This window comes from Triplophysa rosa, linkage group LG19 (genome assembly GCF_024868665.1).
Source record: "Triplophysa rosa linkage group LG19, Trosa_1v2, whole genome shotgun sequence".
NCBI lineage: Eukaryota > Metazoa > Chordata > Actinopteri > Cypriniformes > Nemacheilidae > Triplophysa > Triplophysa rosa.
In genome coordinates this window covers 6,015,123-6,038,030 of record NC_079908.1, presented here as the reverse complement: position 1 = coordinate 6,038,030, position 22,908 = coordinate 6,015,123, and the positions used below count along the sequence as shown (strand labels likewise).

Here is a 22,908-nt window from a genome sequence, read left to right as displayed (position 1 = left end):
AATACATTATGTATTTAATGTAACGGTGCATTGCAGCAATTCAAATTGTGAAAGCGCTGCATATATTGCCTATTTTACCAAATCTATTTTAATTATAATTAAATTGTTGTAACAAAACTGTAGAACTTTGAACAAAGATTTCCACCCAACTGTCTCACCCCAAAATTCTTTCATCATTTACTCACTCTCATGTCTTTTCAAACCTGTATGACTTTCTGTCTTCTGCACAACACAAAAAAAGATATTTTGAAGAATGTTGGTAACCAAAGAACATTAACCCCCATTGCCTTCCACTTTATGGACACAAAACCACCGAGACAACATTTCTCAAAATATCTTCTATTGTGTTCCACAGAAGAAAGTCAAACACAGGCTTTGAATTTTTATTTTTGGACGAATTAGCTCTTTAAGTATAAATATACGTTCAAGGGGCTTTTTTAGTGCTCTTCTTATAATCATCATTACCCAATTCTCAAACCTCATTTTCCTGTAATAACATTGTGGTTTATTCTCCATTAACTGAATTCTCCTCTCCTCCGTGGCACATTCAGGAACTGAAGCAGGACATCTCCAGCTTCCGTTATGAGGTTCTTGACCTGCTGGGCAACCGTAAACCTCATCACCGCACTTACTCCTCCAGCAGCGAGGCCGCTCAAGATGAACCAGCCGAGACCGACGAACACAAAGATGAGGACGGCAGTAAAGATGCAGATAACAGATGCGGGAATTGGGGAAGGTCCTGCCGTTCCAAAGCATCAACCTCCTTCACCCAATCTTACAGAAGAAGCAAAGAGTCTCAGTTCAGCGTATCTTCGCTCTTCAAGTCCATGTCGGGTTTGGAGAGGAGAGCTAAGGCCAGACCCGAAAGCAACGGCTTGGGAAAGGACATGCCACCTTCGTTCGTCCACACCAGCAACCGTCTGCATCGGTTTTCACGTTCCAAGAAAAACTCCCTGCAACGTTTGGGAACGCTGATGACGCGAATGAACGGACACACGCCGCAGCAGTCTGCGTACAGCATCTCTGACAGGGTACCGCAAGCGGACTGGCACGGCCCCCCGATGCTGTCCGAGTTAACAAGGAGCGAACTGCATCTGCACGTGCTGGGACTGAGATCCACAGAGACCGAACAGAACCAGACGCAGTCCACTTCTCAACAGGCTAACGGAAAGGACCGTCTTCTCCTCGTGACTAACTCACCGTCCCCCCTGCACTGTGCTTCCAGTCTGACCGCCTCCAGCGCAGACCTGTGCCGGGGCTGGATGGGAACCTGTGACAGTTTGGGTTCCTCAAGCTGGGAACAAGAGGAGTCCGTTACAACCCAGCTGTAGAGGTGGAACGGCAAGTACTGTCAGCAGATTCAATACTGCCGAGTTTTAGCAAATAATATGGCCTGTGACACTCAACATATGTTTACTCAAAAAGCTTGTCTTTTGTGATTTACATTTTGTATACAATCCAAGCACCCAGCAACTTACATTTAAAGATGAATTGTGTAATATGCACTATTAGCAGCACCAAACATTCCTGAACACACAACCATTGTTTGGCCAAACAGATAGTCCTGCCCTTATCTCAAGCCGTTGGGTTGGTTGATGGAAAATCTTTGGTTTACACTTTTTGGGCAACTCAACCTACAACTGACCTACCCGTTGTGTCTATATGTCAAACTGGGCTAAGAGGAGAAAAAAAACACACAACCTTTAATTTGTGTTCTCATCAAGTAACAGTCATGGTTCATGTGTAATGAGAAAAATACACGATGACTTGTGTGGAGAAATCTATAAATGCACTTCTAAACTTATTTTTATTCATTGGAGTTTCAAGTATTTTCAGAATTGGAATTAAGATAAAACGCTAATTTCTTAAAAGTTCACCCGACAATGAAATTTGTCATTCTAAAACCCATGGATTTTTGTGTAACAAACAACATTGGACCTAACTGTATAGGCACACAAACACTTCCCACAGTATACAGTGAGGGAAATAAGTATTTGATACCCTGCTGATTTTGTAAGTTTGCCTACTTACAAACAAATGAAGGGTCTATAATTTTTATGGTGGGTTTATTTTAACTGATAGACACAGAATATTAAAAAAAATCAGGGGAAAAAAATGTTATATAAAGGTTATAAATTGATTTGCATTTCAGTCAGTGAAATAAGTATTTGATCCCCTACCAACTAGCAAGAATTCTGGCTCCACAGATTGGTTATGTGCCTATATGGACCACAGATTAGTCCTGTCACTTTAAGAAAGTACTCCTAAATCAGCTTGTTATGTATATAAAAGATGCCTGCCAACAGAATCTGTATCTTCCAGTTCAACCTCTCCAACACCATGGTCCAGACCAAATAGGTTTTAAAGGATGTCAGCGACAAGATTGGAGACCTGCACAAACCTTGCATAGGCTACAGACAGAAGCTTGGTGAGAAGGAGACAACTGTTGGTGTGATTATTTGGAAATAGAAGATATACAAAATAACTATCAAATGCCCTTGTTCTGGAGCTCCCTGCAATATTTCCTCCAATGGGGTAAAGATGATCATGAGAAATGTTAAAGATCAGCCCAGAACTACACGGAAGAAGCCTGTTAATGATTTCAAGACAGTTGGGAACACAGTTAGCAAGCAAAACATTGGTAACACATTGGTAACACGCTATGCCACAGTAGACTGAAATCCTGAAGCACCCGCAAGGTCCTCCTGCCCAAGAAGGCCCGCCTGGCTCGTCTTAAGTTTGACAATGAACATAAAAATGATTCAGAAAAGGCTTTGGCGAAAGTGCTGGCACTGCTGCGAGACCAAAATGGACTCCTGTGTTTGGAGGGAGAGAAATGCTGACTATGAGCCCAAGAACATCATGTCTACAGAGAAGCACAGTGTTGGAAACATTCTGCTTTAGGGCTTTTTCTCTGCTACAGGTATACAGGATGACTTCACCGCATTGAGGGGCTGAGGGACGGGCCCATGTACCGTAAAATCTTGGACGAGAACCTCCTCCCCTTAACTAGGTCACTGAAGATGGGTCATGGATGAGCCTTTAACATGACAAAGACGCAAAACATATTGCCAAGACAACCAAATAGTGGCTTAAGGAGAAGCACATTAAATGTCCTAGCCAGTCTCTAGACCCTAGTCCTATAGAACCTCTGTGAAGGAGGCTAAAACTCCAATTTGCTGAGCGACAGCCAAGAAACCTTAAAGATTGACAGAGGAGTGGACTAAATGTATCCGGACACATGTGCAAACCTGGTGACCAACTATCAGAAATGTCTGACCTCTGTGCTTGCCAACAAGGGTTTCTCCACAAAGTACAAAGTTATGTTTTGCTTGGGGATCAAAATACTTATTTCACTGACTGAAATGCAAATCAATTTATAACCTTTATATAACATTTTTTTCCCCTGATTTTTTTTTATATTCTGTGTCTATCAGTTAAAATAAACCCACCATAAAAATTATAGACCCTTCATTTGTTTGTAAGTAGGCAAACTTACAAAATCAGCAGGGGATCAAATACTTATTTCCCTCACTGTACCCTCCATGTCATGTATCTTTGGATGAACACAAGATATTGAAGCAATGTCCATCAACTGTGGCATCATATGACTATTATAAGAAAAAACAATGCTGTCAAATTGCCCTGCAAACGTTGTACTTGTTTCGTATACATGTCCCCTAGTCAACAATAGTTGTCTGTGTGTGTTTAAGCAAGATGTATGAGATGTCGATGTGTGTTGTCTAGGATGATGGCTTGATTTCCTATTTCACAAACACAATTAATTACAGTTGTAACAATCTTTCAGGTGATACAATGACAGTTTCATAATTGTTTTAAAATAGATAAATTATTTACTTGTAGAAATATGGATGAGACTGTACAGGTGCTGGTCATATAATTAGAATATCATCAAAAAGTTGATTTATTTCACTAATTCCATTCAAAAAGTGAAACTTGTATATTATATTCATTCATTACACACAGACTGATATATTTCAAATGTTTATTTCTTTTAATTTGATGATTATAACTGACAACTAATGAAAATCCCAAATTCAGTATCTCAGAAAATTAGAATATTACTTAAGACCAATACAAAGAAAGGATTTTTAGAAATCTTGGCCAACTGAAAAGTATGAACATGAAAAGTATGAGCATGTACAGCACTCAATACTTAGTTGGGGCTCCTTTTGCCTGAATTACTGCAGCAATGCGGCGTGGCATGGAGTCGATCAGTCTGTGGCACTGCTCAGGTGTTATGAGAGCCCAGGTTGCTCTGATAGTGGCCTTCAGCTCTTCTGCATTGTTGGGTCTGGCATATCGCATCTTCCTCTTCACAATACCCCATAGATTTTCTATGGGGTTAAGGTCAGGGAGTTTGCTGGCCAATTAAGAACAGGGATACCATGGTCCTTAAACCAGGTACTGGTAGCTTTGGCACTGTGTGCAGGTGCCAAGTCCTGTTGGAAAATGAAATCTGCATCTCCATAAAGTTGGTCAGCAGCAGAAGCATCAGAAGCGTCTCGCCTGGGCTAAAGACAAAAAGGACTGGACTGCTGCTGAGTGGTCCAAAGTTATGTTCTCTGATGAAAGTAAATTTTGCATTTCCTTTGGAAATCAGGGTCCCAGAGTCTGGAGGAAGAGAGGAGAGGCACAGAATCCACGTTGCTTGAGGTCCAGTGTAAAGTTTCCACAGTCAGTGATGGTTTGGGGTGCCATGTCATCTGCTGGTGTTGGTCCACTGTGTTTTCTGAGGTCCAAGGTCAACGCAGCCGTATACCAGGAAGTTTTAGAGCACTTCATGCTTCCTGCTGCTGACCAACTTTATGGAGATGCAGATTTCATTTTCCAACAGGACTTGGCACCTGCACACAGTGCCAAAGCTACCAGTACCTGGTTTAAGGACCATGGTATCCCTGTTCTTAATTGGCCAGCAAACTCGCCTGACCTTAACCCCATAGAAAATCTATGGGGTATTGTGAAGAGGAAGATGCGATATGCCAGACCCAACAATGCAGAAGAGCTGAAGGCCACTATCAGAGCAACCTGGGCTCTCATAACACCTGAGCAGTGCCACAGACTGATCGACTCCATGCCACGCCGCATTGCTGCAGTAATTCAGGCAAAAGGAGCCCCAACTAAGTATTGAGTGCTGTACATGCTCATACTTTTCATGTTCATACTTTTCAGTTGGCCAAGATTTCTAAAAATCCTTTCTTTGTATTGGTCTTAAGTAATATTCTAATTTTCTGAGATACTGAATTTGGGATTTTCATTAGTTGTCAGTTATAATCATCAAATTAAAAGAAATAAACATTTGAAATATATCAGTCTGTGTGTAATGAATGAATATAATATACAAGTTTCACTTTTTGAATGGAATTAGTGAAATAAATCAACTTTTTGATGATATTCTAATTATATGACCAGCACCTGTATAGACAACTGTACCTCATTTGGCTTCAAGACGAAATCCATCACAAATAACAGATGCAAACTCTAACTTGTATCATTTCACTAATAATTTATGCCGTCAGTTAATTGTCAACAGTACATTTAAATTTCTTTTTAAAAACTTCAACTTTATTGTGCAACAAATTATTTTTCTATATTTTTGGCACATGGGCAGGTTTTGGTGCACTTCCTATATATATTCATATATAGTATGGGATTTTTATATCTTAAATAAGGAGTTTGTTTGTTTGTTTACGGACACATTTTAAACATCTGTAGGCATAAAATTGCATATCAGTTGCTTAGTAAATGATCCATGAATTCATAAAATCTGTATTGAATACACATTCATTCATGTTGGATGAACACAGATTTTGCATTTGCATAGTTTTCTTAGTTTGCATAGTTTCTTAAATTGCGGTGACCATTTTTCTGAATGTTTTCAAACTACCTGTACAATATCATAAAAACTAGATAACTTTCACCAGAATTTGCAAAATGGTTTCATGTTGACTTTAAATATCATATCATGCATATGAGAGCAATGCTACTATTGTTAACCCACTATTAGCACCTGGAAAAGTGAAGCAATTACAGGTTTGTCAAATTCTCCTTTTTAAATAATTCAGCAAAACGTCAGATTTGCTTGCACGCTATTGCACCACAAATAGTACGCAAGCAAAATTCAACCGTTTATTCTTTTATCAAAGCAAAACGTTTCCCACATTCTGCTTTACATCCAAAAACATCATGTTATGTTGTGGGTGTTTTTTGTAAACAAGTTTCACATCTTTAAAATGGGTCTGAAAAACTTCACGTGGTTTTATCTTTTATTTGTGCAGCTATAAGTGATTTTTACATAGAAAAAAAAAACGACAGACAATGGTTTCCTAAGGCTTGAACTCCTGGCGTGTTGCAAAAACTACCGCATGCGGAAAATGTGTGAACATACATTTGTTAAAACAAATGAGAAGAGAATTTAGAATCGACCTTTTAAAATCCAAAAATAATGGGGAAAAGACCAATATATGCTTATTAGACTACAGTGAGATTTGGGAGATCATGTGCACGATGGAAAAAGCACATCCGCCCTTCTGTTTACGTAATGAGTAACACACTGCAGGACCCTAAATAACCATTTTTCTCTGAAAAGAATACAGATACAACCGAACAACACTAACTTGAAAACAATACAGATACAACTGAACAACACTAACTAGAACATGTTCAAGCAGTTAAACAAGACTTAGACGAACTGTGAGTGTGCCAAATGAGTGGGGTGGGTTGGGGCGGTGATGTAATTAACAGGGGGGTGAGAAGAGGAAGGGCAGTAAGTAGAGTGGTGGACGCGTGGATGCGAGCCTACACCGTTTGTCCAGGGCGTGAGGTAGTGGTATGTTGTAGAGAGCATGGGCACGTATGGCTCGTAGGTGGGGTGGAGGGGTGGCTGGCCGCACTGCTCCTGCACCATGGGGTAGAACACCGTGCCGGGGACCACCGTGGGAGGGGGCTCCATCACCAGAGGGGTGCCTGAGGAGTGTAGAGCAGAGGCAGACTGTTTGACTAACTCAAGGTGGATGTGTCAGTTGACAGTGTGGAGGTTTGTGGTGCTAGTGGTGAGACAAAAGGAAGGGTGCTGACCGTTGTTGGACGTGTCTCCTTGCGGACATGAGCGGATGGGCTCGGGATAGGCCTGGGGGACGGTGTGGTCGGCCATGGGGATGGTGCTCTGGAACGTCTGGTATGGAACGTCTGCGGCCGGCTGTGGATAGACCTGCTGCATGTGCACCATAGAGTGCCAGTACGTCTGCTGGTACCACTGCAACAGAAACAGAAACTTCAAGTACAGCTAGGGCTGTGCAATATATCGAAATGATAAAAATATCGCAAATATGCATATCGCAATATTTTGCAATAACTGAAAGATTTAAAAAATGCAAAAAGTTACGTATAGACCACTTTGGATGATGTAAACAACGCCGATCCAAAGCTGGTCCAAAAGAACTTCTCGTTTCAGTTTTTTAACACTACACAATGGTTGAACAAAATGTAACTATCTTAAATCTTAAGGTTTCAATTATATACGTGGGATTTAAAGAAATGGTAACACTTTACAATAAGGTGCTATTTGTTAACAATGAGTAAATGCATTAGCTAACATTACCTAACAATGAACAATACTTCTACAGCATTTCTTAATATTATTTAACTTTAATTTTAAGCATTTACTAGTACATAAAAAAATCTAACATGCACCATGCACTAACATAAATAACTGTATTGACATGAACTGATATTGACAAGGATTAATAAATGCTGAAAAACTCAATCGTTTGTTGTTAGCTAATGCATTTTCTATTGTTACTTAATAGCACCTTATTGTAAAGTGTTACCAAAGAAATAAATAAGTAAAACTAACTCTACCGGAAGTGCTTCTGGACCAGTGTTGACATCTTGTGCTGTTGTCTATAGTCTATAAGTTGCAGGTTGATGCAGATAGCAGAAAGACTTGTGTGGAAGATGATCAATAATAAGAAATAATGTAAAATATGTATGTTGGATATACAGGGGCTGGTCATATAATTAGAATATCATCAAAAAGTTGATTTATTTCACTAATTCCATTCAAAAAGTGAAACTTGTATATTATATTCATTCATTACACACAGACTGATATATTTCAAATGTTTATTTCTTTTAATTTGATGATTATAACTGACAACTAATGAAAATCCCAAATTCAGTATCTCAGAAAATTAGAATATTACTTAAGACCAATACAAAGAAAGGATTTTTAGAAATCTTGGCCAACTGAAAAGTATGAACATGAAAAGTATGAGCATGTACAGCACTCAATACTTAGTTGGGGCTCCTTTTGCCTGAATTACTGCAGCAATGCGGCGTGGCATGGAGTCGATCAGTCTGTGGCACTGCTCAGGTGTTATGAGAGCCCAGGTTGCTCTGATAGTGGCCTTCAGCTCTTCTGCATTGTTGGGTCTGGCATATCGCATCTTCCTCTTCACAATACCCCATAGATTTTCTATGGGGTTAAGGTCAGGCGAGTTTGCTGGCCAATTAAGAACAGGGATACCATGGTCCTTAAACCAGGTACTGGTAGCTTTGGCACTGTGTGCAGGTGCCAAGTCCTGTTGGAAAATGAAATCTGCATCTCCATAAAGTTGGTCAGCAGCAGGAAGCATGAAGTGCTCTAAAACTTCCTGGTATACGGCTGCGTTGACCTTGGACCTCAGAAAACACAGTGGACCAACACCAGCAGATGACATGGCACCCCAAACCATCACTGACTGTGGAAACTTTACACTGGACCTCAAGCAACGTGGATTCTGTGCCTCTCCTCTCTTCCTCCAGACTCTGGGACCCTGATTTCCAAAGGAAATGCAAAATTTACTTTCATCAGAGAACATAACTTTGGACCACTCAGCAGCAGTCCAGTCCTTTTTGTCTTTAGCCCAGGCGAGACGCTTCTGATGCTGCCTGCTGCTGACCAACTTTATGGAGATGCAGATTTCATTTTCCAACAGGACTTGGCACCTGCACACAGTGCCAAAGCTACCAGTACCTGGTTTAAGGACCATGGTATCCCTGTTCTTAATTGGCCAGCAAACTCGCCTGACCTTAACCCCATAGAAAATCTATGGGGTATTGTGAAGAGGAAGATGCGATATGCCAGACCCAACAATGCAGAAGAGCTGAAGGCCACTATCAGAGCAACCTGGCCTCTCATAACACCTGAGCAGTGCCACAGACTGATCGACTCCATGCCACGCCGCATTGCTGCAGTAATTCAGGCAAAAGGAGCCCCAACTAAGTATTGAGTGCTGTACATGCTCATACTTTTCATGTTCATACTTTTCAGTTGGCCAAGATTTCTAAAAATCCTTTCTTTGTATTGGTCTTAAGTAATATTCTAATTTTCTGAGATACTGAATTTGGGATTTTCATTAGTTGTCAGTTATAATCATCAAATTAAAAGAAATAAACATTTGAAATATATCAGTCTGTGTGTAATGAATGAATATAATATACAAGTTTCACTTTTTGAATGGAATTAGTGAAATAAATCAACTTTTTGATGATATTCTAATTATATGACCAGCACCTGTATATATTTTACAAACTTGAACCATAATTCCACTGCACATCGCATTATTTAGCAGATTATCGTATATCACATTTTTCTATAATATCGTGCAGCCCTATTTGTTACATATTTTTTTAAATCTCTTTTAAAACATTTTAAATTGACTTTACAAAAGAAATATCGTATCTCATATCGCATTATTTAGCATGCAATCGCACATTTTTCTTTAATATCGCACAGCCCTATGTACAGCTATTACATAGATGTGTTTTACTGTATAGATTTAAACTATGGATGCAAAAAACTATTTCTATATATGAAGAGTTTTGTTCCAAAATGAGAACTCCGTTTTTAAAAAATTCTAAAATCATGTTTTTTATTATGTCATGTTTTTATTGTGTTTTGTTGTGTTAGTTAGCTGTATTTGTTTGTTATTATGGCTTAAATCAAAACAAACCAACTGCAGTTTGATTGATATTAATTGAAATGCACAATAAAAAAAACATGATTTTTGAAAAGTTCTCATTTTGGATATATATATGGATTTTCTCTACATTTAGCTGTAGAGGATTACCCAAATAACCTTGCTTTATCAAAAGGACATGTCGTTCAAAACCTGTATATGACTCGTTCTTCTGTGTAACACAACAGAATATATTTTGAGAAATGTGCAAGTGGTGTTGTCTCCAAACAATGGAAGTCAATGGGGGTCAGTTTTGTTGGACTAACCAAACATTCTTCAAGATCTTCTTTTGTGTTCTACATAAGAAAACCATATAGGTTTCGAATGACATGTGGGTGAATAAATGATGATAGAATTTTCATTTTTGGCCACTTACCTGAACCCCCAGGTTATAATAGTATTGGAGCACTTTGCAGTCTGAGAAAAAAAAAAAAAAAAAATCAAAGTTATAAAAGACGACAAACATTTACGACAACTAGAAAAATACTGTGCGTTCTTTCTGACCTCTTGGAAGATCACTGCCATTGGGGTCATATGAATAGGGTGGAGGTGGTGCCATGGCAACTGGCTCGCCCAGTTCATTCACAAACCACGGAACTGCTGGAGAAATTGGCAAAATAAGAGGAAAGTGCTTATTCTTCATTTAAAAAAAAAAAAAAACTTTAAATACTCATTCTTAGGACGTATTTGCCAAAATGAGAATGTCTGGGCACTTCTAATGTGGTTGCTATTCAGTCGCTAGGGTGTTACAGTTTCAACTGAGCAAAAGTAATGATGCTAGCGTTAGCAAACAACACTACTGAACTGCTTTGTGCATGAAATTCATTTCTTTCAGATTGTTTTGTATACCAGGCCTGCCCATGACATTCTGGGGTGGTGGCTGTCCAGGAGTTAGGATGCTGTCGGTCTGCAGGGGGTTCGGTGGGGTCTGGGAGCTCCCCGTAGAAGAAGGGGAGGAGTTTGAGGTGAAGATCGCAGCTGGGGCAGAGTTGATTGGCTGAGAGGAAGAGATGACCGATGACTTCATGACCACCTGAGAGGATTGAATGAGACGCATCGCATCAGTCTGTATAAAGAACTGGAGCAGCTAAACAACACAATTCTATGTTGACTGTCAAACAGCCGTGGAGCGGTGAGAACGGTGGCGTGCCTGTTGAGAGTAACTGTAGGTAGCGACGCCCTCTGGTGGCGAATCGGCACGAGATCCTCCTTCTTGAATGGTCTGCAAGATGCAGGACACGTCACATTTACATAATCCTTTCATGCCAGACATCTATTTTTCTTTAGTCAGTGGCAGTATGAGTATCCTGGTGGACATGCTTAGCAAATGATGAAACATTCAGTACCAAATTGGTTGTAGACTCCGTTGCGGCAGCATATACCGATGGGCTCTGAAATCCAGTCTCTGAAAAACAACATTAGAATGAATCTCGTCTGTATATCAATTCATACAAGACACTGACAAGAGCGTAATGCTAAAATATCTCTGACATGGCAGCAGTTACTGAACTAACCTGAGGTAGAGTAGATGTACTCCTCAGAGTAATCACCTAAACCGTATAACAAAAAAATGGTTACAATTAACATCCAACATGCATGTAGTTTTTTTTTTAAACATTCTGGTACTCAAATTTTTTTTAGGAGTACCTATAGGTGCTTCAGAAGGGGTAAATTACAAATCAAAATTAATGCTTTCTTCTAGGAAACGAAAGACTACACATCCAGGCACTTATATACTGTAACATCTTAATATTTAAAGGAGTCATCGGATGAAAATCCAAATTTTTCTGCGTTTAAGTGCTATAATCGGGTCCCCAATGCATCTAGCAACCCGGAAAACGTGAAAAACAAGATCCCAGTAAGTTTGTTTTGGTAAGCCTTTCCCTGCAAGCATGTGAGAAATCGAGCCGTTCAGATTTCGCTCCTGTTGCGTCGTAAAAGCAGGATCTTATTATAATATTACCACCCCTAAATCTACACAATTCCACCCACGGCACTACCGCCATTGTCGTTTTCACAAGCGACAGCGGTGTATGTGATGCCATGGCTAAAGTTCGTGGACAACATGCAATGTAGTCGCTGCACAGTCCAAACCTCGGAAGAGACAGGAGTGAATTTATTTAATTTTTAGTGGAAATCCCTCAGAAACCACAAGTAAAACCCTGCTTGTTTGCGCTAATCACTTCAAGGCGGAGTGCTTTATCAACCTGGAACAGTACAAGCAGGATTACCTTCAAAGTTGTTCCTCAAGAGGTATCGAGACCAACTGAATGAGACAAAGCTGCAGATGTAAGTAATATTTATCAACAGTCTGAATTGACGTACATGTACCGTATATAGAGGAGGATAACGTTAGCATACGATAGCGAAGGGAGCCAAGTCAGTCACGGGCTAGTTTTAAACTTACTCTACATTTATGTTATTTGGCAAATGAGCACTTGGAGTTTAGCTGCATGTCTGTTAATACATTATGTGCGTTAACAACAAGAGCAAAAATCCATCTGCAGGTGCGCATTCCGTGGATTTTAGGCAAGCATACACGCACAACGTGAGCGCATTAGGATGCGCTGTTTGCTGTGACGGATCTTTTAGTCTCCGGAAGAATGATTTCAGACGTTCAAAACGAAACTAACCGCAGAGGAGTTCAGGAAACATAATTTATGTTTTTTGTGCTAAATAAAGATATTAGAGGATGTAGCGGCAAAATATAATCAACATAAATGTCCCTGAGTGCGCGTGATGTGTACATCTCAGTTATGTAGACGCGCTGCTCAATTTAAAGCACAGAAATAGTCTGATTTTTTTATGGTTCATTGTGTCTTGCGGTCCGGATGGAACGAAGGATAAGCTGAGTGAAAACCTGTCATCCGGTGGTAACTGTACTGTTGCTTGTCAGGGGCAGGGCATGCGTATTTTCACCACCCTGGGAGCGTCTAAAACGCATTTGTTTATCTGCTTTTCAGGTGGTTGACGCGACATTTTCCCACACGCGCTCTCTGTCCGCTGGTGAAAGTGTGCTAACCTGTGTATGTGCGCGCACGTGTCTGTGTGTGTGTGCGTGCGCTTCGGGTCAGAACTGGATACAGAGAGCAGAGGAGAATTGTAAAGGCGCGACACGTAGAAACAGAAATGACATGCCGCCGTGTAAATAAGATAAAAAACAATGCTATTTAGTTTGTTTAGTACGAGAACAAGGTATAGACATGTTATATAGGAAAGGTAACCTTAAATGACTTCTCTTGTGATCTAACGCTACAGAAATTTTTTTATTAACTTGACCTTCAAGGGGGGCGGAAGGTGGCGTTGGAGGGGCGGGGCACCACCCTAAGGTAATGGTAGGGGAAACACTGAAAAGGGTTTCGTTTACACAGCCATTGAGTGTTTTTAAGCAAAATATGTCCCAGACATTTCATGAAGACCCTAATAAATCATACCAACTTTTTGAAAGTGCACATCCGATGAGTCCTTTAAAGAGGCTTTATTTTCAGGTCTACATATTAAAAACATGTTTTTCCTAGGAATAATTCACTTTTTTGATACATAAAATGTCAGAAAACCCAGTGAGCAATCTAGCATGACAACATTCTGGTCATTACACCATCACCTAAAACATGACATTTGACGGCCAGTGGCCCCTGGTTTACAAAACAAACAAACGTACAAATTATACCGTAGAATATTATAGTAAAGAATACATTTTGTTAATATATACAACAGCATTTTAGTATTAACTACAGTAAATTGATCAACTGAAGTAAACTCTGTGGTGTACACAAAGATTTACTCTTGGTAAAGTTAAAAAACACTACAGTATTTGGGACGTTCATTACAGTTTATAATAACAAATATTTAATATATCCACATGAAAAAAACATAGGGTACTACTTATGTATTACATTAAATACTTAAGGGCTGTGCAATATAAGATAAAAATGTGAACTGCGACAGCATGCTAAATAGTGCGATATTCAAGATGGTATTTCATTTTCTAAAATCAATTTAAATAAGTTTTAAAATATATTGGAAAAAATTATATAACCAATAGGACTGCACGATATTTAAGAAAAAGTGACGCAATAATTTGCTAAATAATGCCATGTGTGATAGAATAATGGGTAAAGTTTATATTTAAAAACTTTGTTAAACAATGTTTATGTCATCCAAAGCAGAGCCATTGAGAAAGAGTCGCATCAACTCCGTTGACTCCAATGGAACGTTTTTTTTCACAGCAATGGCGGTTCATGGAGGCTCTCAATAGTTCCCGGAAGTTACTAGTAATGCATGGAGCTGCCGCTAAACAGACCAACTGAGGTAAACCTTTAAACCATTTAAAGACGCAAGTCATTTAATGAATAAAAAAGAAAGCATTTAAAGAGAAAACATAACTTCCTGGAACTATCTGAACGCTCCATTAATCACGTGACGCGTGAAAATTTTGAACTTCCGTTGGCGCAACTCTCTCTCAATGGCTCTGATCCAAAGTGATCTATACATAACTTTTTGAATTTTAAAAACAATTCAGTTTTTGCAAAATATATATAGAACATTTGAGATAATACGATAATTTCAATGTATTGCACAGACCTAAAATTTGTTAAAATTGCATTTTTCTGGCTTTTATTCAGAGTGTTAGCCTTGCAAAGTAACAATTTCCATGAAGAAGTTTCTCTTCTTGACCTGGGTCACGTTTCTCCACGTTGCAAACTCTGGGGGCAAGGTTTCTAAACCATACATGTATAAAAGCATGATAATTAAGTGACAATCATTCATAGGTTGAAATTGGCTGCATACACGTTTTGTGAATAACCCCGTCGTAAGATGATTTCAAGTCTACGTTAGAATGATGAGAACCATCGAGAGACAGAAATCACCCCCTATACCCTCATTCACTATTCTCTACATTACTGCACTAACAAATCCACTTGAAGGTGTGAATGAAAACAAGTGAACGAATTCTGACCACAAGTGCGTTAGAAGGAGCGTGGGCGCCATCTTGTGCCAAGATGTGGATGTTATTTTGGTATTATTTGGACACCGCTGTTGTGTTAGTTGGTTACCTTGATCACCAGCTGTGCTCCTTTCATCAGGGTCCTCCTCTGATGATGTCATGGGCTGTTTGCCTGATGGAGGGATAGGACTGGGGACTCTTGGTACCCAGTAAGCAGTGGCCCCTGGAACCCTGGGACTGGGGACCGCTTGACCCTTTGGGAAAATACAATAAATCACTGTATAGGGAGATGATTCCAATACAAAGCCCAAATGTTCTCAGACGTTACTGGTGGAACACTCAATTGCTCACTGGTATTGGTGTAAAGGCACTCTCATCGGTCTCCTCGATCTCATAGAAAGTGATGCTTCCCTCCATATCCTGGGTGTCCTCTCCTGGCTCAGGAACACACCTCAGACACTCTTTATTCAGCGAGTGCATCTGCCGTCGGCTTCTTCTGCACACATGCATCTCTCCTCACTTTCTTTGCTTGGTTTTAGATGCCATAACACAAGTCTCACACAAAGTGTGATTCTTATATTGTTTCTATATGCGGAAAAATGACATTTTCAGGTAAACAATACAAAATGCAACGTGTTTTCATACCGGGACCTGAACGAATAGTTATCAAAACTCTGGTAGCAGCGCTTGCTTGGACCGGGGTAATATGCCATCTCTGGTCCGATAAAGTGGTGCCTGTTTAGGAATCGGGCCGAACTTCTGACAACAACAGAGGTGGCATGACGAGAGATAAAAAGAAAAAAAAAAAAGAAAATGCATGCAACATAAAAATAATGCAGATTTATCCTCGAGACATGCATAACAGACCTCAAGAAACCGAAGGTCTAACCTGGGCGGTCCGTATCCTCGTGGTGGTCTGGGTTGTGGGTGGGGTCTGTAATGTTCATAGGCCACACCTGCCGGAGGCGGAGCGGGTCCGTGCACCCCAGGAGACCGCATAGGATAATTGTTACCCGGCCCGGACTGCAGTCGGGGGGGCAGGCCAGGCTGAGGACGACTGTAGGACACTGCCATCAACATCTCCTTACCACGAGCCTTCTTGAAGAACCGTCTCCGCCCACGAAGCTCAGGGTCTGCTTAAAAATGAATAGCATCGGTGACCAGCAATGACACATTATCAGATCCGTTCCCTGTGGATAATTTTGTGTGTCTGCTAGTGATAGACCAAAATTAGCAGATACAAGGTGATGCTGAAAAGAGACCAGACCTAGCTCTTCTGGATGGTTGTAGGAGCTTCCTTTTCTACTTGGTGTGATGTTCCAGGCTGGCACTGGATTGACTGGCTTCAGATTGGTCAAAGGAACCAGATGTCTGGAAAAAAAAGAGCAAGGGTGTTTAAAGATGCTCAGAGACGTGTTTGTGTGAGATAGTGTGGATTTGCACGGCTCACTTTTCCCCAAGCTCCTCAATGAACACCGTCACAGCAGTGGTGTGGGTCCCCACTTCCTGTATGAAAGCATTGTAATACTTTCCTTTCGGATCCAAACGGACCTGAAAGACAAACCGTGCAGACGCGTCAGGAGTGTAAAAACTTCAAAAAGGAATCATTACCATTGAAAAGTAAGCGTTATATGCTGTATCCAATGAGGTGTAACAAGAGAAGCTGTATTGTAATCTCTAACGGCGTGAACACATCTCATGAAAGTCTTTTACCTGACACTTATCTCCCAAAAAGTACTGCCTGCCAGCAAACACCATATAATCAGTCTTCTGTAACTCTGTAACACAACATTTTTTTGACAAGGTAGAGCTTGGCATGACAAGAAAGCTGTATACCCATTAAAAAATAACCATTAGGAAATATCTTGTTCTTCTCATTTTAAGTCATCTTGACATCAGTTTGGAAGTAACCTTTGAATAAAAGCGTCTGCTAAATGAGTCAATTTAAATGTAAGTTTGTTGAGGCCCCCTGCTGGAGAAACACTGATATACAGCCCAGGAAAAAATTAGAAGACTATTCCAAACTTTCATTCCAAATCAGCATTTCTAGATCTATTGTGGTCATTCCAGTCCAGTGTCTGTTGAATTTCAACAAAATCAAACCTCAGGAGTGACAAAGTCATCCAACAGCAATGTGAAATGGTTTGCATGACAAGACGCATGAAAACTGTGATAAAAAGTTATCACATAAAAAAATATTTTTGAACTTATATTATCGTTGAATTGTTTAAGTGAATATAAACTTGTTTTCTTTGCAGTATTTGAGGTCTGAAAAATGACAGAGCATCTTTTCTGTTATTTTCACCCGTTTCTCCAGTTTTCATTTTCTGCAAATAAATGCAAATATTATTTCATATTTTATTTGAAATCTGGTAGAAACATTGTTAGTAGTTCCCAGAATGAAACCAAAATGGTAATTTTACCTAAACACATACCTCTAAATAGTAAATTCAGAAAAACTGAAAAGAATTTAGTCTCCTACACTATATTTTTCCAGTGCTGTATACGACAAACACATTCATACTTACATTAATAGATACAAGATTTTTCACTTAAGAGAAAGTGTTTTTAACTAAAGTGCCAAAACTCTGAAATGGTCCTAATATGACCCATAAGATCAGTTCAGTGCGAGTATTAGTACAGTATAAGTGTCCTGCAGTCATTTATAAAATCCCTTGAATAAAACTGAAGTAAACTTGGAGTTAACATACCTTTGCGACTGTCTTGCCACACGTCAAACTCAACGTTACGGTACAGCTCGGGCTCTAAAGCCTTCAGCACCTTGTACGGTAGAGCCAGTTTGCCCGACCCCTCTGCAGCCTGAGGCAAACAGACCTGTCAATCAAATATCGATTTACAGTTTTAACCAAATCACATGAATTGTGCCTCCAAACACCTTCTGGTCCTCAGCTCCAGCTTTGGCTTTGTCCTCCAAACGGTTCTGACCACTCGGCTCCCATTCCTCTCTAATAAAAAAAAAAGTAATTTAAAATACGTAAATTGATATTTTCAGCTATTGGTCAGAGTGGATCATAAGGTAGAGGACAGAACGTAGGAGACCTCGGAGTACGTTCCTCTGGAGCATCATAGCAAGCGTCCTCACTGCACATAGACTGGCTGTTTCTGTATCGCCGGCCTCCTAATCTGAATCCCTCCAGAGCCACCTGCAGCTCTTCCTCCTCAACACTCAGAACACGAGTGTATAACAGCTCATACAGGAGAGCTGAGAAACATAACAGATACATTTCAGCATTTGGCAGATGCTTTTATCCAAAGCGACTTACATTTCATTATATTATACATTTGTATCCGAGTTTGTGCAATCCCTGGGATCAAACCCATGACCTTCGCGTTGCTAGCGCCATGCTCTAAGCACTGAGCTACAGGAAAGCTATGGTCCAACAACAGGACAAAACGTGTACGACTGCACTTCACAAAGCTTGTTTAACTCACCCTGACATACTGCAGCGTCCACTGGATAGTTCTTAGGGTAAACGATGTCATAGTGCCCGTTATTTGAGCAACACAGCAGAATCTGTGGGGTGAAATTCAGAACATGAAAAACTACACAAGAACAGGGTTTGTATTAGGGCTTGCACGATCATGGGTAAAATGATCATCACGATTATTTTATCACGGTTAATAAACACTTATTTTGTCAGTTCAGAACTTTTGTTTTTAATTTCACTTCAGCATGTTTATTAGGTCTATACTTTACAGCCAATGAATATGTTATAATCTGCTGCCATTGAACTTCCTCAAACACCGTATTTCAAAGCACGCAATCGATCATCTTAACACTCCATCAGAAATGATTTACATTTTGTGACCTTCGGAATGAAACCTTGCCACTCCTTTCTTAATTTCTTGTTTTTTTTTTATAAATCATTGCTATTAGTCACCCTTAATGTTTGTCTGAGGGTTTTGCAAAAAAGTATTAAAATAGTACGAATGCAGTGAAAAAAATTAGCTTTTTATTTTCTTTAAAATGGCAGTTTAAAAGATACAAGCTTTGCGATGATTTTCTGACCTTATCGGGAGTTTTGTGCTTTCTTTTCAAAACATTAATCTCACAACGATTATGTCAACTTTATTTATTATGATTATGCGCAGTTAATTTGTGGGAAGCATAAATCGTTATCACGATTAAAATACGAATAATCGTGCAGCCCTAGTTTGTATAAACTGTCAATAAAGCTGAAATAAAATAAAGGGACCAAAAATGAAAGATTGCATGCTAATAACAGAATTTGCAAGTTTTGGCATGAAGTTAGAAAAATGCCACATTTCCACATGAAAAAAAATCTTTGAGGTTGGTCACTGTATACATCAGTTTGACGGTCTGCCTAAGTGGACAGTCCACGACAAAATACGCACTTATCTGCCTGGTTTTGTGAGACTCACACCAATATTTTGATTTTATTTACAGTTTGAACTGTATTGTGATGCACTTTGAATGTGAAATGTGGAGTTCACTTATTCCTACCTTAGGCAAGTTTTCTTCCTCTGCAATCTCGGTCGGCGGCTTACCTGGATACCTATAAATGATAAAGCACCGCCTGGCCCAAAATAAAGGATGCATGGGTTCAAAAGTTTTGCATTTGACTTGTAAAAAATAACTGCAATAATATTTGAACCGTTTATCCACCAAACATGGAGAATACAAACCAAAGGGACTTTTTTGTTCCAGCATGACAATGCCCCTGTACACACTGCGGTGTATGAATCGAAATCACTTAAGAGTATAATGTGAAAGAACTACATTAGAATGAAGACTCATTTTCTTTGTGCTAAAAACAGAATGCTGGGATAGCATAGGCCGTGGAGGATCCATCTGATGGATGAATTCACAAGAAGGACAAATTTGAAGTAGACTTCGGGACAGAGTTTGTCGTGCCGCGGTGATGTCACTGGCCTTCAAAGGGATGTAGCCTAAATACTTCACTCAATATATCCTGCCCTAACTTCCTGTTTCAGTAGAAATTGTCACATCAACACATCAAACAAAGACGCACATTTCAAGGCCCATCAGTGGGTGCTTACAGTAAATGTGCAGTTTCGATGCTTACTGTACACCGTCAGAAAAAAAGGTACGAAAGCGGTCACTGGGGCTGTACCCTTTCAAAACGCACACTTTAAAGCAGTGGTCACCAACCCTGCTCCTGGAGATCAACCGTCCTGAAGATTTCAGCTCTAACCCCAATCAAACACACCTGAACTATCTAATCAAGGCGTTCAGGTTTGCTTGATAATTACAGACAGGTGTGCTGAAGCAGGGTTGGAGCTGGAGTCTGGTCCATCTCCAGGAACAGGGTTGGTGACCACTGCTTTAAAGGGATGCTTCACCCAAAAATGAAAATTCTGTCATTTACTCACCTTCCAGTTGTTCCACACCTGTATAAATGTCTTTGTTCTGATGAACACAAAGAAAGATATTTGGAAGAATGCTTATAACCAGACAGATTTTGCCCCCCAATGACTCCCATAGTAGGAAAAATACAATGGTGGTCAAAAGTGCCTCAGAACTGTTTGCTGTCCTACATTCTTCAAAATGTCCTCTTTTGTGTTCAACAGAACAAAGAAAAAAAAGATAAAGTATTTTTTCCTACTATGGGAGTCAATGGGGGGGGGGGGGGGTGAGATCTGTTTGGTTATAAGCATTCGTTCAAATATCTTTCTCTGCGTTTATACAGATTTAGATCAACTCTACGGTGAGTAAATGAAATTTTCATTTTTGGGTGAAGTATCCCTTTAACACAAAGAGTGCATATTAGTACCTCAAATGTACATCCATACCAGTGCCTAAATGGTACATATTAGAATCAGTGACATCTTTAGTGCCTTTTTCCATAATGTTTTTTGTAACTGTATTGAAGAGGATGTTGAAAAAGTCTAAACTGAAAGTTCACAGATGTTTGGGTGCATACCTGTACAGTAACGACAAAGCATTGATCTCCACTTGACCTGCTGTTTCCTAAAAAAAGTAACATTTTACAGTAGATTCAATCTCAGACACCTCTTGTAAGCTTCTGTTATCGAGCAAGAGCTTGAACACAAACCTTGGGATCATCCAAACGCTCCAAATACTTCTCAAAAGAGCCTTCAACAAACTGCAAGACACAGTAATACCCCAGACATCAAATCTTAGACTAAATGACACGATGCTCATAGGCTTCTGTAGATGTCTAAAGTCACTCACAGGCTCGAAGTTGCATCTGTTCGCACTCATGAACCTGACACACTCTTTTCGTATTCTCGGATGGTAGTTTTGGGAATAATAAAGCTTACGACAACACAAAATCATCATTAAAACACAACACTGTCAAAACACGACACGCACAGAACTAGCGAAACATTACTCATTGCTCATTTTAATGTAGCCTATGCTACATCACAAGCCATCCTCCCCGATACGTATTTGGACCGTTTATTGAACAAAACAACAAAACAAAAAGTCTGGCGTTGTTTTCAAGAGTTGGCTAATGTTGTCACTTTACCTGCTCAGAAACAGCTCGAAACAGACAGGACGCGTCTCTCGCCATCATCTTTCGGTAAAGTCCGATGCTGGCCAGATACTCGTCCATGTTTACAAAATATTTCTTCAAGGCTTTGTGCATCTTAAAGAAATGACGAATATAAAACAACACATATATAGAGCTTCACGGCTTTTCGCCGGAAAGCGAAAAACACAGCGAAGGTCGAAAGTTTCCTTTCGGCTTGGAGTATGAAGCAGGTGCTGCAGATGAAGACTGATTGAAGCGCATCACTTGTTTTTGGCGCGACTTTAGGTTTAAAAATGATGACGCGAAGTTCTCTTGAGCCAGTTCCTATGGAAACGGTTATAAGATTTATGAGATTTTAGGAACTGTAACATTGTTGCTCTGTCGCTCTAGGCCTCAAAATAAACGCGAGGCACTGTAAGACGAACAGGTTGATGCGTTTCTATAAATACAATTCATTTCAAAGTGATTATTGAAACGACTATCGATAGTTGCCATACATGTTTGTCAAATTGTCGTTGCAGGTGGCTTATAAACACAAGCTTATGAACATACATTTGTATTATGGGGACCATGCACAAATTTCCCAATAATTACCCACCTGGGAACCACATGGGGAGCCCACCTGGGTTCACCCATGTGGGTCCTAGCTGGGTGACCCAAGCGGGCCCCAGATAAGATGCCCACCTGGGTTCACCCATGTGGGTCCTAGCTGGGTGACCCAAGCGGGCCCCAGATAAGATGCCCACCTGGGTTCATTCATGTGGGTCCTAGCTGGGTTACCCAAGCGGGCCCCAGATAAGATGCCCACCTGGGTTCAATCATGTGGGTCCTAGCTGGGTAACCCAAGCGGGCCCCAGATAAGATGCCCATTTTGAGCCCATGCCCACTCTGTACCCCTGTAGACCATGTGAAACCCATGTGGGCCCCACATTCACGTGTTTGCTGGGAGTCAACAGAAATGGACCTGTTTTGCTTAGAGGTATGTAAATATGTTTAAAGTTTAGTCATAGCGAGCTGTAGATCAGTGATTTTAGGCTTGTTGACATTTGTACATGCTGATCCTCATAATTCGTTTATGATTTAAAGTCTCTTTCTTTCTTTCTTTCTTTCTTTCTTTCTTTCTTTCTTTCTTTCTTTCTTTCTTTCTTTCTTTCTTTCTTTCTTTCTTTTTACCTACAAACAATGATTTCTATTTGTATTACATGTTATTTCTGACACTTATTTAAAAAAAATAGTGTCTAACATTCAGCACTTTTACCTCTATTGACCTTAACGGGTGTTATAGGAAATACCAGTCGAAAACATGATTCCCCAAGAAATGTAGCTAACCAAATCCTTAGCTACACAATGTTTGCTCTTTATAAATTTACCAAACATATTTAATTGCTTGAGATTAGTTTAAATATGTTCAATATATTGAAAGTGCTTCGAAGAA

The 22,908-nt window shown here is 39.9% G+C and overlaps 2 protein-coding genes across 3 annotated transcripts in view; one reads left to right on the top strand and one right to left on the bottom strand.

The window, feature by feature from the left end:
• Positions 1-2,007, top strand: part of LOC130570423 (short transient receptor potential channel 5-like) — a 39,810-nt gene extending 37,803 nt beyond the window's left edge. For both annotated transcript variants that reach the window (XM_057360727.1, XM_057360726.1), the window contains one exon: positions 552-2,007. In XM_057360727.1, the coding sequence (XP_057216710.1) occupies positions 552-1,331 (780 nt within the window). In that variant the 3' untranslated portion in view covers positions 1,332-2,007. The remainder of the gene's footprint in view (positions 1-551) is intronic.
• Positions 2,008-6,703: 4,696 nt separating this feature from the next.
• Positions 6,704-21,616, bottom strand: alg13 (ALG13 UDP-N-acetylglucosaminyltransferase subunit). The gene is made up of 24 exons (XM_057359503.1): positions 21,468-21,616; positions 21,170-21,253; positions 21,030-21,080; positions 20,898-20,944; positions 19,457-19,529; positions 18,424-18,505; positions 18,031-18,193; positions 17,867-17,936; positions 17,682-17,790; positions 16,684-16,748; positions 16,421-16,521; positions 16,238-16,341; positions 15,860-16,103; positions 15,616-15,726; positions 15,322-15,466; positions 15,080-15,224; positions 11,537-11,572; positions 11,369-11,427; positions 11,173-11,244; positions 10,872-11,055; positions 10,527-10,622; positions 10,399-10,439; positions 7,099-7,276; positions 6,704-6,987 (listed from the first exon to the last, which is right to left on the bottom strand). Exons 1-24 carry the CDS (start codon positions 21,585-21,587, stop codon positions 6,704-6,706), a joined length of 2,664 nt encoding a protein of 887 aa, XP_057215486.1. The 5' UTR covers positions 21,588-21,616.
• Between the last annotated feature and the right edge of the window lie 1,292 nt (positions 21,617-22,908).

Coding starts and splice junctions, on each gene's coding strand:
- alg13 (XM_057359503.1), bottom strand. CDS start 21,587: ATGCACAAAGCCTTGAAGAAATATTTTGTAAACATGGACGAGTATCTG. Junction 16,104..16,237: donor CAACCATCCAGAAGAGCTAG/GTCTGGTCTCTT, acceptor ATTTTTAAGCAG/ACCCTGAGCTTCGTGGGCGG. Junction 10,440..10,526: donor TGGCAGTGATCTTCCAAGAG/GTCAGAAAGAAC, acceptor TTTTTTTCTCAG/ACTGCAAAGTGCTCCAATAC.